Raw genomic sequence first — 14,119 nt, forward strand, 5'->3', positions numbered from 1 at the left:
CCACACTTGGGAAGAGAAAATCTCAGTCGAGGAATTGCCTCTATCAGATTGGCCTGCAGGCATATTTGCATGGGTATTTTCTTTTTTGTTTTGTTTTTGTTTTTGTTTTTTGAGACAGGGTTTCTCTGTGTAGCCCTGGCCATCCTGGAACTTGCTCTGTAAACCAGCCCAGCCTATTTACTGTTTAGTGATTGATGGAGGGGTCAGCCCACTGTGGGTGATTCCATCCCTGGGGAAGTGGTCTTGGGAGGTATAAGAAATGTAGCTGAATCTGAACCAGGTAAGCAAGCTGGTAAGAAGTGTTCCTTTGTGGTCTCTGCTTCCAGGTTCCTGCCTTGGCTTCCTGTAGTGATGGACTGTGACCTGGGAGCTACAAGATAAGATAATCCCTTTCCTCCCCAAGTTGGTTTTGGTCAGTGTTTTATCACAGCAACAGAGAAGCACATGAGGACACTGGGAATATCATAGTGATGAGAAGATATGGGCCCACAAAACGGTTAGAAAGTGAAAATCCTGAGCTTGATGCGTGAATGTTAGAAGTGTGAGAGAGGGAAAGAAGCAGGGAGAATTACCTAAGCCCCACAGATTTCCAGCTTGGATGGCAGCTTGGAAGGACAGCACTTGCTGGGGAAAATGAAGTTAGAGTACAGGTGGTGTGCATCGGGGAGTGAGAGCCGCACAACGTTCCTACTGTTCAGATGTGGTTTGTCTCTTTCATGGTTTGTCTGTGAAATGTCCTCCGTAGGATGGTGTATTTGGGCATTTGGTCCCTAGCTTTTGGGGAGGCGGTGCAGCCTTTAGGAGATGGATGTAGGACACTGGTCCTTGGAATTCAGGCTTTGGGGTTATACTACATTCCACTTCAGCCCAAGTTCCCCACTCCCTGGTCTACCAGCCTCATGTTCCTGCTATCGTGAGTTCCACTACATCTCCCTCCTGGCCCTGGGCTAAAGCCCAATGTGTACACCTAAGTAAGTGTTTTCCTTCTTAAGTATTTCTTTTAGATAATGTCAGTGCCAAGAAAAGTAACTAATAAGGTGTCCAAACATTCATTGCTGAAAACCTGCTCCCTCTTCTGGCGGATTTAAGGTGGTGAAACCTTTAAAAGGTTGGGCCTAGTGCAAGGTAATTGAGTCATGGGGGCATCATTCTTGGGAGAGATTGGTGCTGTCTAAAGATAATCGATCGAGTCCCAGGGGACTGCCCTGAAGGAATAGGTTGTGATAGAAGAGCCGGACACCTCCTCTCTGCCCCACTTCCGCACATATTACTTTGTGTGGACTCCATTTACCATGAAACCGTCACCAGAAGCCACACAGATGCAGGTGCCATGCTCTTCAACTCTAGAACTGTCAGCTAAATAAATCTTTTCTTAATAAACTATACAGCCTCAGGGATTTTGCTATAACAATACTAAGTGAACAGAGACAGAAGGGCCTGTTTCCTATCCCCCAAATCCTAGTAAAACTAATAGGAAATCATGTCTCAGGCACATGTATGTTCTCCTTCCGTGCTGCCCCTAAAACTTCCATTCAATGAAACCCCTCAACAATGAGCAGCAGGATTTTCGCAATGAATTTTAAAGAATGAAGGCAGCACCTGTCATTGCTAGCTGCGTGTGGGGAGCTTGAGACAGGCTGGCTATGAGAAGAACCAAGCTCACGTTGACAGTGACAGGAGGAGTCGGAGGAGTTGCCCACGGGCTTTGGGATTAGAATGAAGTAGAGGCAGGCCATACAACTCTGGGTGGTACTGGGGCACGCTGGAGAGTGAAGAGTGAACACTCAGCAGGTAAAGGTGCATGCTTTTCTCTTCCAAACAAACAAACAAACAAACAAACAACAACAACAACAACAAAAAAGCAGGGAGCCTGTGGGAATGGCTGGAGAACTTCCGTAGGGCTCCCCAAACTGGGCATGATAATAGGTTGGGGCATGAAGGCTGGGAATGGCTGTAATTTACAGCTTGAAACCGACCTGTAGGTAAATATGACTCAGTTTTTATTTTGCTTGTGTTGAACATCTCTTACACTTGAAGCTGGCTGTGCTCCATCACTTCCCTTCTGGGTGCTTGGGTGCACTGGATGAGAGACAGAGGCCAGATCTGAGAACTGTAGCCCTGAGAGGGAAACCTTTTCCTTACTGATCTCTGGTAGGCCTTGGTCATCAAAGGAAGGACTCCTATTCCGAAAACAGAGTCTCCTTGCAGAATTTCCTCTTTTAAGTCAAATATCAGGTTACAATTTTTGGGGAAGTTTTTAATTTTTTCCCCTTTGATCTTCAGTAATCATGTGCCATTCCCAGGGCCACTGTTATTGTTACTTAATTTATTGTGGAATGCTTTGGTTTGTCGAATTGTTTAATAATAGAAGAGCCTTGTCCTCTGTTGTCTTGAAGGCACGTGAAACTGAGAATGTGGAGTTGGGTAGTTCAAGGGTGTTGTTTCTCTGAGGCACAGCTTTGTACTTACCCAAATAGAGGAGAGATGAAGTGGCTGAAGTTCAAAAGTCTTTGAGTGTGTTTGGGGATGAGTAACAGGACAGTCCCTCCCCCATATCAAAGTCTGCAGATGCTCAACTCCCCGCATAAAATAGTGGCCTTTGCATGAAACCTGCCTGCATCCTTCCATGTGCTGTGAGTCATCTTACAGCATCTCACACAATGTGAGTGAGCCCCATGAAAACGAGGAAGACAGCACGTGCTCTGTACTGACACCGATCAGAGGCCTAACTACATGCTTGCTTTTCACTCTTGTTATTTTTTATTTTATGCATGAGGAGGCAAGAGACTTAGAAATATTGCTCATCGATCAGCAAGAAAGGAAAGCCAGGATTGAAATCCACCCTTGTGTGATTCCAAATTTCTATTATTCATTTACAGTTGGCATGGTAGAAAAATATATTACATTTAAAAATGTTTTTGATACAAATAGAATTCTATTACTTTTCTCCTCCCTTTGATCCTCAAGAACCTCCCAGCTACCCTTCCTTGAAATGCTTCCACACACCCCACTCTCAAGTTGATAGTCTCCTTTTCTTTATTATCGCTATATGCATATATATGTATGTGTATGCACAAATTTATACACACACACACACACACACACACACACACACACACACACACACAACCTGCTGAGTCCATTTTTGTTGTTGGTGTGCATACAGTTTCAGGGCTGACCACTCTGCATTAGACAACTAATGAGGAGCTCATCTCTAAGAGAGACTATTTCCCCTATTCCCAGAAGTCAATGGTTGCCGATAGTTCTTTACCTAGGGTTATGACCCCATGAAATTCCCCCCTTCCATGTTAACATATCCATTGATATTGCCATTGTTCCGGTCTTGTTTATGCAGCCATTTCTAGGAGAGACTGTTTCACAGCACACTTTCTGATATTCTGGCCTGTAACAATCTTTTTTTCCCTTTTATTCTTCTCTCATACATTACATCCTGTTTTAGTTAGGGTTTTTATGGCTGTGACAAAACACCATGACCCAAAAAATCAAGTTATGGAGGAAAGGGTTTATTTGGTTTATGCTTCCAGATCATAGCCCATCTTTTGAAGTCAGAACAGGAAGTCAAGCAGGGCAGGAACCTGGAGGCAGGAACTGATGCAGAGGCCATGGAGGGGAGCTGATTACTGACTTGCTTCCCCTGGTTTACTCAGCCTGCTTTCTTATAGAACCCAGGAATACCGCTGACAATAGGCTGGTCCTTCCCCCATTAATCACTAATTGAAAAAATGCCTTACAGGTGGACCTCATGGAGGCATCGTCTCAACTGAGGCTCCTTCCTCTCTGATGACTCTAGCTTGTGTCAAGTTGACACACATGACCAGCCAGATGCATCCTGACTGATGCTTCCCTTCCCTCCATTCTTCCCAGTCCTTTCCCCAACCCTCCTCTCCCCTAGATCCACTTCTGCACTTCCCTTTTAAAAAAAAGGGCCTCCCAGGGCTATCAGCTGAAAATGGCATAACAATTACAATAAGACTAGGCACAAACCTTCATATCAAGGCTGGATGAGGTAACCTAGCAGGATAAAAGGGGTCCCAAGAGACCTCCCCCCATTTCTACTGTTAGGAGTCCCACAAGAACACCCAGCTAGATAATCATAACGTATATGCAGAGGACCTAGCTCAGACCCGTACAGGGTCTGTGAGTGTCGCTTCAGTCTCTGTGAGCCCCTGTGAACCCTGCTTAGTTGATTCTGTGGGCCGTGTTCTCCTGGTGTCCTTGACCCCTCTGGCTCCTGCAATCCTTCCTTCCTCCCTTCTGTGGGGTTCCCCTGGCTCCATCTAGTATTTGCTGTGGGTCTCTGCATCTGCTCCCATCAGTTGCTGGATGCTGCCTCCCTGATAACAATTGGGCGGGCACCAATCTATGAAGATAGCAAAAATATTATTAGTAATCATTTTACTGAAAATTTTTTTTCCCCAGTCATGTTTGTTTCTGTCCTGGATCTCTGGGCTGTTCAGCTTCTGTTTCCTGGCCCTCCACACAGTGTCAGGCATGGGCTCCCTCTTGTGGCATGGGCCTCAATTTGGACCAGTCATTGGTTGGCCACTCCTAAAAGTTCTGTGCCACCATTGCCTCAGCACATCTTGGAGGCAGGACAGATTATAGGTTGAAAGTTTTGTGGCCACTGCTGAAAGCTTTGTCTGGTTATAGAAGATGGCTGGTTCAGGCTCCATACTCCCCATTACTAGGAGTCTTCACTAGGGTCACCCTCAAATATTCCAAGGAGTTTCCACTGCACTAGGTTTCCACATTGCCCCCCACCCCCAAGTGCCCCCAAGTCCAGTCACCTTTCCCAGTACCGGGCTCTTACAATGTCTCCACCCCTCTTCCATTATATTCCCTGAGCCATAGATGCAGGAGCTATGCTGCAGATGTGTCCACTGGGGCCGGGCTTCCCATAATCTGTTGATGATCTCTGCATTGTTCCCAGATAGAGTTTTCGGTGACAGTCTCCATTTGCTGGAAAGAGAGATGTCTTTGATGAGGAGCAGCAGCTACATGTATCCAGGGAAGGTGCCTTGCACATCCTAGCTACATTTTTGATCCTCAGCTTCTTAAATCCAAGGTTGTGGAACCTATACACATGAGGGCTGATTATACTTTTTTTGGGAGGAAGATTTATTTATTTTTATATTTGTGAGCATGTGTGTGCATTCATGCATGCATGCATGCATGCACGGCTGTGTGTGTGTGCCTGTACAAGCAGGCAGAAGCCAGAAGAGGGTGTCAGATGGCCCCCTTATCACTCTCTGTCTTGTTCCTTCAGGGCAGGGTCCCTCCCTAAACCTGGGACTTATGTTTTCTCACTTATGTTGGAGGCAGCAAGGCCAGGGATTCTCCTGTTTCAATCCTCCTTGGAGCTGGCGTTACCTGTTTGTTACATGGGTTCTGGGACCTGAACTCAGGTCCTCATGATTACACAGAAGGGGCTTTCATCCACTGATCCATCAGTCCAGCCCCCTCCTCCCCGACCCACTTTTAATAAGAAAGAATAAGGAAATAAATTTTATTTCAAAAATTTATTATTATAGTGATATTGTTACAAGGTTTTAACAGACCAGGGAGTTAAATTGACCAATACTTTTGAAGCTTCAACAATTTAAAAACAAGTTAATAAACACAAAACTGGGTTTGGTTTTCACTCCATTCTAGGAGGGGTTCTTCAGTACACAAATAGTAAAAACAAAATTTCAATTAATATTTTTCCTAGGTAGGACTTCCCTATGCAGATCTGATAATCATACTCTTTATCCTTTCTTTAAAGATTTAAGAAAAATAAATAGATCCATAAATAACTCATATAAATATAGGTTTTTACCTGTTAAATAATAAAACTTCTGAGCCTTAAATTTTGTCTTCTTCAGAAAGAAATGTCAAAAGGTAGCTAGTTCATAAAATAACTTATGCCCCAAAGTTACCTCAGGACATATTAAATACATAAATAATTCAAAGTCGGCCATTTAAAGCAGACAAGAAGCAAACTGGCATCCCACTTAAACCCTATCTTCAAGGAGGAGCAGAATATTTTGACTCCACCTCTGAATCAGTATTACTTGCTGAGGACCAACCGCATGAACTGTTTTAAGGACACAAGTGAGTTTGCTGAGAAAGGTGGGCGTCTCTTAGGGTCTGCATTGCGGCTGCTCCTGACTGCGGTCAGCCTCAGGCCTGGGCTTAGGCCACGTGGCGGACAATGGAGGAGACGCAGGTGCAGCCCACGCCCACCAGCATCTTCTCCACCCGGAAGGTGAGGGGGCAGTTCTCAGGCTCCCTCCGCAGGACCAGGATCTCTTGCTGGATGAGAACAGAGTTCATGTGGTGGTCCAGCTTCCCCTCAGCATTGATACAGCGCTGGTGGCGGCACTGTGCCTCCCAGATCACGGGAGGGTATCTATCAGGGTCCTCGTTGCGGCTGTAGGGGAGACAGAAGCCAGGAGGAAAGTGAATTCTGGGTCAGCAGAAGGAAAAGCAGGAACGGGGGGCGGGGGGAGGAAGAGCATAGGATAATGAAGAAGAGCACTGCAAAATAGCTGCCATTACTTTGAAGAACTTTGGGTTGTTTGAAAATCTGGGCTCTCTCTTCTCCACCCCTTGCTTCCCCCTTCCTCATCTCCTTCCTCTTTTCCAGTGATAAGTCTCAAACCCAGCGTCTCCCACAAGACAGATACCCTTTCTGTCACTGAACTGGACTCCTAGCTGTACAAACTTGGATCTTAAAGTTCATGAAGTATTTTAGAAGAATGTCTTGAAAGATAAACAAAATAAGTGAAAGACCACCGTGAGGACTCGCAACATAAAAGGTACATTTTAGGGTACATTTGACTTATGGGAAGAGATTAAAGGATGAATCATCAAGGACTCAGGTGGCTGTTCACCTGACTCGGTAAAACTGGCCTTGGAAAGAGGGAATGTGCCAGAATTCTTTTCGAGACCACTTCATGAGATGGAGTCCAAAGGTTACGTGAAAAGCTGGAAAGAAAGACCAAAGTCCCCTTATATAAACTCTCCCCGTCACCTTATACGATCTGAAAAAGTAGTTCACTTAGACTTTTGACTTAATTGATTGATTGAACTATCCTTAGCATTGGGAAAAGGGGAAAAGAAGAAATCCTACAGATGAGTGAATCTAAAGGTTTCTTGCCACTGAAGCTTATTCATATAAACTCAAATGATCAAAGTGCTTTTGTACTGATGCCTTTATGGGGTCCAAGCACTATATGCCAAAGACCTGTCCAGTATAAAGAAGAAGAAATACTCAGCATGATACTTCCTCTACCAGGATGCAAGTTTTGACTTTCCATGTCTTCTTCAGGACAGGCACAGAAATACCTAATTAATTTTTAATTACTTTCAGCAAACCTCAGTTGTAGCTTTGGTAGAGGAAACATAATGCTCTATGATAAATGTTCTGATTTCCAAAAAGTCAACTATTGACTTGAGCACTCATAAATGCTAGAATCATGGTTATTAATCTGTGGTGATAGAGAAAAATGCAGGCATGTAATGCTCTGGAGTTAACTGTCCAGATTTCCAAAAATTCAAAAATAGACAAACTCTCACAGGTGCTAGAATCATAGTTATTAATTTAGGTTGATTTTTGGCATCAGTGACAACTCTAACACGTTAGGGTGAAGTGTCCCCTGCTTGAGCCAAGAAGTCTGTAGAAGGAAACTTGAAGAATCATTGCTGAGCACAGTGGTCCTTCTAGGTCCCTGATGATTCTGAGAGGGAAAATAAGAAATCATGCTCAGGGCATGTGTGATGGATCAGAGAGTAGAAAAACACAGATTTTTTTTTTTTTTTGTTTGTTTGGAGTCCTTACGTACTGGAGAGTCCAGGGCGAAGTGGATCGGTTGAGGTAGTCGGAGGGCCTTCTGGAACTCACTTTCGGGCTAAGAGAGTTAAGGACTTTCAGGTTGACCTTCACATTCTGGAGTAAGTTCTTGCCGTCATTGTTTGGACATTCTGAACTTTGTGGGATAGGTATCCCTGCCTTCACTCCAGCCTCCAGGCTCAGCAGCAGCAACAGCAGCAGAGACTGAAAGGGGAAATAGAATGATGGGGGGACTGGATTAGAGTATGGGTTTTGCTGACAAATTCATTATGATGGAGTATATAGCGAACTATAGGAAGTATACTATGTTCTGGAAACATCTTTACTGCAATTTAAAACATTTTAAATTAAAAAATTCTCAAGATGAACAAAATCATCCTCAAAGCATTTTATTTTTAATCTGTTTTCTACATCCTTCTTGTGACTAAGGACAGGCATGCTGTGTTTTAGACGGCAGTGGTTTTAGAAAAAGTGTTGAGTCATCTCATCAGCCTGCTGGCTCAGGATGAGTCAACAGGACAAAAAATGACCTTGATTTTTTAGGAGGACATGTCCTTCTGCACCAGTGTTTGCATAAACATGCACCTTGAAGGAGAGGATTGTAGAAATCCTATGTGACGTCAGCATTCATGTTAGAATTAGAAACAGTCTTTGCTTACTGGCTGCCTTGCAGATAAAAACTGATCTTATGTCTTCTTAGGTATATTTTCTGATTGTTCTAAACTTTGCATGCCTTGATTCTGTCATGAGAATACGATTTCAGGACATATTTTTTGAAGTGAAGTATTTAAAAAATATAAAGCTTTATTCGGAAACATGTATCTAATTAGAATCAAATTGTTTGAATGTACTAAGACCGGTATAAAACAATGGAAACAGTAGTTGCTTCCAAAGCTTTCAAATCTGCAAGAACAAAACTTTTGACAGACACTCTTTCTCACTGCACAGCATCATGTGACAGTTCTTATGTGGGTTAGTACCATCACAACTGTCTTTCAGTTTTAAACTCATCTTACTGACTGATGCTTATCAGTTCTTGAAAATGCTCTACAATGATTTAGGCATCTACCAAAGGTTTCATTTCTAGTTCTACGTACACAGATTCATGGACCTCCACAATTAGAGTCCAGCGTTTTACAGCATGTACAGCAACATGACCTGGTTTAAGTCAACAAGAGCCTTGTACATTAGTGCAGCACTCACCACAGACGAAGTTCTCCAGGGACTCATGGTCGTTGGTTCTGATCAGCTGGTGCTGGATGAGCTTGTGCCTGGTGTGAGGTGGATGAAGCGTAGCACGCCCTTCTCTCTTTTTATAGGGTTTTGCACCTTCTGTGGTCACTTACGTTGAGAGTGGGTTGGGGGGGTGACACCATTTGGGTAAAAATTCCATCCTCAAATGAGGTCAGACAGACACCCTCTTATGACGAGCAGGGCATCATTTGTCTCAAAGGTAGATTGGAAAGGGCAGGAGGTCACAGTACGAGGAAGCGTCACTTGCTGGGAGCCGAGTAGAGATGCTTTGCTATGGTTCAGCATCCTGTGGGTATGGGCATATCTGAAGCTGCTGCAGAGACGTGCTCCATCTTATTGGTTTGTGGGGAAATTGAAGCTTGAACGTTGTCTGACTTGATCTTTCTCCTTTTCCTACCCGATTCCCTGGCCAGAGAACATCCCAGAAAACACTCAAGGTCTTGCCATATAAACAGACAAATAAAATAAAAAATTCACAATGATGGAATGCATTTTATTTAACTGAGTATAGCAACCGCTTTTCTTGGATGTCCCTTCTGTGCAACGAACAATCACAAAGTCCAGTTAGTTCTTAGGAAGCAGCTAGAGACATGAGGTTTACTAGTGAAGACATGGCTGCCAGATGTTATCAAGAAACTTGTTAATACTTGCTGCTTTGTGGTTTAGTCTCATGCCTTTCTTTTAGGAGGAGGGAACAGAAATCAAAGATTAAGGGGCTGAGTAGACGAAGGAAAGAAGGTATTCAAAATAGAGATGGAGACAGAAGAAAAGACAATGGAGAAACTGAGGCACTGGGGAGTCGAGACTAGGAACACAGAGGAGGGATGGGAAGGAAAGAAGGAAGACCCCTCATGCTCTCTCCTCAGTGAGATGACCTTTGTCTTCAGGACCTTGAGAAGAGTTTCTCTTCAGGAATAGTGAATGACAAGATGGTAAATATGGGAGTCATTAGGTCATTAGATATAGATGTCATCTACATGTCAATTGTCTCTGCCTCTACCTGTAATGAGGTGAGCCACGTCCCCCAGCTTCTTAGCTCTTCAGTTTCTGTCTCACATTCAGCACGAACATGAGGCAAACCAGCAGCCCCCGTTCAGTAAATGGAGCATCCGGTCCATCTGTGATCATGCTGGTCTCAGCAGTTGGCAGCAGCTCTCACATCTTTCTCCTCTCTCCTGGCCTTCTGCTGGTCCCCAACTCAGACTTTTCCCTGTTTGGACCGAGTTTGCTACTCTGACACTTCTAATGTCCCTGAGAGGATGCTCATTGCACATCTTTTTTTTTTTCTCTTGTTCTCTTCCCTCCTGAAGGAGACACACGAACTCCTTAGCCCTTGAGTTAGGACTGCAGTTTGGGCAAACTCCCCTTCTAGCTTCACTCTTACCATGATCCATGTTAGGGTTCATGGGGTCCTGATTTTCTATCTGTCCTCCTTCTACAACTTATACTCCTTTTGTTAAAGTACAGCCTTGGCAATGTCCTTTTCCACATATATTAATTGTCTTGTAGGATCCTGTGTACATATCCTTCTAACTGGGAATAACATCACTGGAATGAACATCCTACCACATTGCTACTTTATACCCCCTCTCTTGTCTTTGGGTTCATTGGATAGTGCACTGAATTCACCTTTGAAAAGTATGCTGCGGACATGTGTATTTCTGGTTTTGGATTGTACTGTAATTGTAAAGCTAATATGTCATTGATTTCTATAAGTTTCATTATATATAATATAACCTTTTACATAACATAGGTCTTCATGGATCACTTTTTTTTTTCACTTGTCTCTTTTTGATAAGTAGCTGTATGTTCCTTTTAAACTGTGTATTGTTTGCTTCCTGAATTCCTTGCTAGATTGAACTACCTGAACATGGGTAGCTGTTTTGTTAATCCTTGAATAGGATTTAGTAAATAGCAAGTGAGCTTTTTTTAATTGACTGACAATATGAAACATTATGTCAGAAATTTTAGGATCTTGCTTCTTTTTAGAACTCAGGTGCATTCTAAGACACTATTGGTTGTCTCATCCCTGGGCTCCATAACCTGATCTCCTGGAAAATAGTGTGACAATGTTGTAGCCTATGCTGGACTCCATAGAGTGGATATTCCTTCTTGTTGCTATCTGGCAAGGATGAGCTGGAGGGGAAAGAAAATGCTTGCTGCTAATTCCATTGGTTGATGGTGAAGAGGAAGCTCTAAACCGTCCTCCCACTCCAGTGTCCTGTGCTAGTGAAATCCAGCCTATGTACTGGCCATTGCGACGACAATCCTTGCCTTAAAATAAAGGGAAGTTGGAGAAGCAATATCAGTTTTAATGACAGTGTTATTTAGACATAGTGATTGGAGCTGGTTGTGCCTGGCTTTGAGAAGAACTGCTTGGAGGATCAGTTGGGAATACAGAGGCTACACACACAAGGAAGGGGTTCTGTGCTTGCTGTGCCCTCAGAATTGGATCTGAGCCTTCAGGGTAGAAAGAATACCAGAGTGACAGTTAGTGTGCTGGGAACACCAGAGGGTTCGGTATCTTCACTTTCACTGTGGCTCTACCTTCTAAAGACTTATTTGGTCTTTTCAAAGTCTCGATGTTTTGCTTTGTAAAATGAGGGTTTGTCTCAATTGTTGATGGTGGTTGACTTTTTGCAGAAAGAAAATAGTAATGAATAAAACAGCAGTCAATTAGGAATGATGATTTTGCTCAGGAGTGGTCTTCAAGTTGATCAGTTTTCCTTCTCTGAAGACAAAACAGCAGTTATGACGTTGGGGAGCCATGAGTTGCAGGGGCCAGGGCTGAGTGTGGGAGGGTATGCAACAGGCACCTGCTAGCAGTTGAGTGGTGTTTGAAGGGAAGAAATGCTTGTTGGTGTCTTGGAATTATTAGGCCATTAAATGGTATTATTTTCCATCTATAACAGATAATATTACAAAGGTTAAGGGAAAATTCTTACTTTTGTAAACAGGATAGAATAGCTCTTGTCTCCGTGTGGTGAAAAATTAAGACATTGCTAAAAATATAAGGCAAAAACCAATTTTTGTTTCTTTCTCAGATGGCAGGGTTATCATTGAGAAACTATTGTTTCACTAATTAGTATTCTGTAGCCCTTTTCAGGAAAAACAACAACCATACTGGTCTGTATCAAGGAGGGATTTCACAGGTTTAAGTGGTTAATGTACACCCTAATTTAAATAGACAATGACTGTTTGAGCAGGTGGGTGCCGTCAGGTTGAAAGCTGTGTGCATCACCGTATAAGGCTCCTCTTCCATTGATTTTGTGTAACACATAGAGAGAACAGGCCTGGAAAGAATGTTCCTGGGTCCTAAATGTAGGGGCTTCCACTATTAAGATGCCACACCGGAACCAAGAACAATCCCCAACAGACACTTAAAGGAAAGACAAGATGGTAAGAGAAGAGTGTATTTGTGATAATGAGCACATGGAGGGCTTTGTGGAATTGATCAAGCTAGGATTTTATCGAGATCTACATTTTGTCTCAGTTTTAACCATAGTTGTGCTTCTGAGGACCGCTCTGGAACAATGCTGGGATGGGAAGCCCCAGGAATGGGTACCAGGTTTTTCTGGAATCCCTGGTGGAAGAAAGTGCCTTCCTCATGTCACACAGTGAATTGAGCATGCTTAATAAAATGGCTACTTGAATTCAGTAGGCTGGTGCATGAGCTGTGTGTTTGAATGTTAGCATGTGGATGGATAAGCTCTGTGTGTGTGTGTGTGTGTGTGTGTGTGTGTGTGTGTGTGTGTGTGTGTGTATATAGGGGCCTGAGGTGTGTGTTGAGAGTCTTCCTAGCTTTCTCCCCACTTTTTGTTTTGAGGCAGAGATGCTGGTGCTTACAGATTGGCCAGAGAGCTTTAGGGATCCCTCTGCCTTCTACCTCTTTTCCACTACTTCCTCTAGCTAGGGTTGTAAAGACTCAGTTTTATATAGATGCTAAAGCTCCAAATGCAGTTATTCATATTTGCATGGCAGATACTTATTGACTGAGCCATCTTTCCAGCCCCAGAAGCCCCTTCTGCTATTCGGATTCTGTTCTTTCCACCATTAATCATTCTTCACTCTAGATAGCTCTTCTTCCCTGATGGAGACCAGCTGTGACAGAGGTGCTTCTGAGTACTTACTTTGATTTCTTTCACTATTGGTCTTTGCCCGTTCCCTTACCAAATATTGATCTCATTATTTTTACTTGATAGAATTAAGATCCTACGACTGGATAGCTCTAAAAATCAAACCTAACCTATGTGGCTAAAAATCATTAAGTATCTGTTACATGGCCCATGCAGAACCAGTGCCCTTAGCAAGCTCTCAACAGTACTCAGTGATTCTATCACTTGGACAATGGCGGCTTCCTGTAGCACATCCTCTTTGCCAGCCCCAAAGCCCCGAGAATAATGCCTGGAACCCGAGTAAGAGAAGGAAGATGTGTCATGTCACGTCATTTCAAAATGACCGCAACCTATCTGTTTCCCCAGTCTCTACTTCAAAATCCAATCAAGCAGACCCTCCAAGCTTGTCAGTTTCTCCTCTGAGTAATGAGTACGAACCTCATGGAAACTAAGGCTCCTCTCTAGGTGAATTTCTCACTGGTCTTTTACTGAAACATTGGTTTAAAGTGGGTCAGAAAACTTTCCATTTTTTTTTTCAACCAAGTACACTTAGAATTAGATACCTTTGTGTTAGCAGGTGCATGCAAATTGTTGGACTGGTGGCCCCCACTTTGGTAATGCTGACTTCATTTGATACCCTAAGAATCAAGGTCAGCAACTGACTGGCTTTTCAAGTCTAAACGGATGTCACTGAAAAATATAGTCTAAAATTAAGTAAGTAAACTAAACCACACACTGTGGTTGGATTATCTTTATTTTCAGCAATTTTGCAGTTAATATAGCATAGGCAACCACAGAAAAAAATTTAAAAAAGAAAGATATAGCACATCAACTTGGAAAATATTGTTTATAGGTATTTTGTTCTTTAAATAATATCGAGGATGCTGTGGTGAGG

The 14,119-nt window shown here is 43.2% G+C and overlaps 1 protein-coding gene across 1 annotated transcript; it reads right to left on the bottom strand.

Annotated features, from left to right (window-relative positions):
• Positions 1-6,195: 6,195 nt before the first annotated feature.
• On the bottom strand, positions 6,196-9,130 carry Il17a (interleukin 17A). The gene is made up of 3 exons (XM_028868119.2): positions 9,059-9,130; positions 7,848-8,059; positions 6,196-6,433 (listed from the first exon to the last, which is right to left on the bottom strand). Exons 1-3 carry the CDS (start codon positions 9,083-9,085, stop codon positions 6,196-6,198), a joined length of 477 nt encoding a protein of 158 aa, XP_028723952.1. The 5' UTR covers positions 9,086-9,130.
• Between the last annotated feature and the right edge of the window lie 4,989 nt (positions 9,131-14,119).

Source organism: Peromyscus leucopus, chromosome 16_21 (assembly GCF_004664715.2).
Source record: "Peromyscus leucopus breed LL Stock chromosome 16_21, UCI_PerLeu_2.1, whole genome shotgun sequence".
Taxonomy (NCBI): domain Eukaryota; kingdom Metazoa; phylum Chordata; class Mammalia; order Rodentia; family Cricetidae; genus Peromyscus; species Peromyscus leucopus.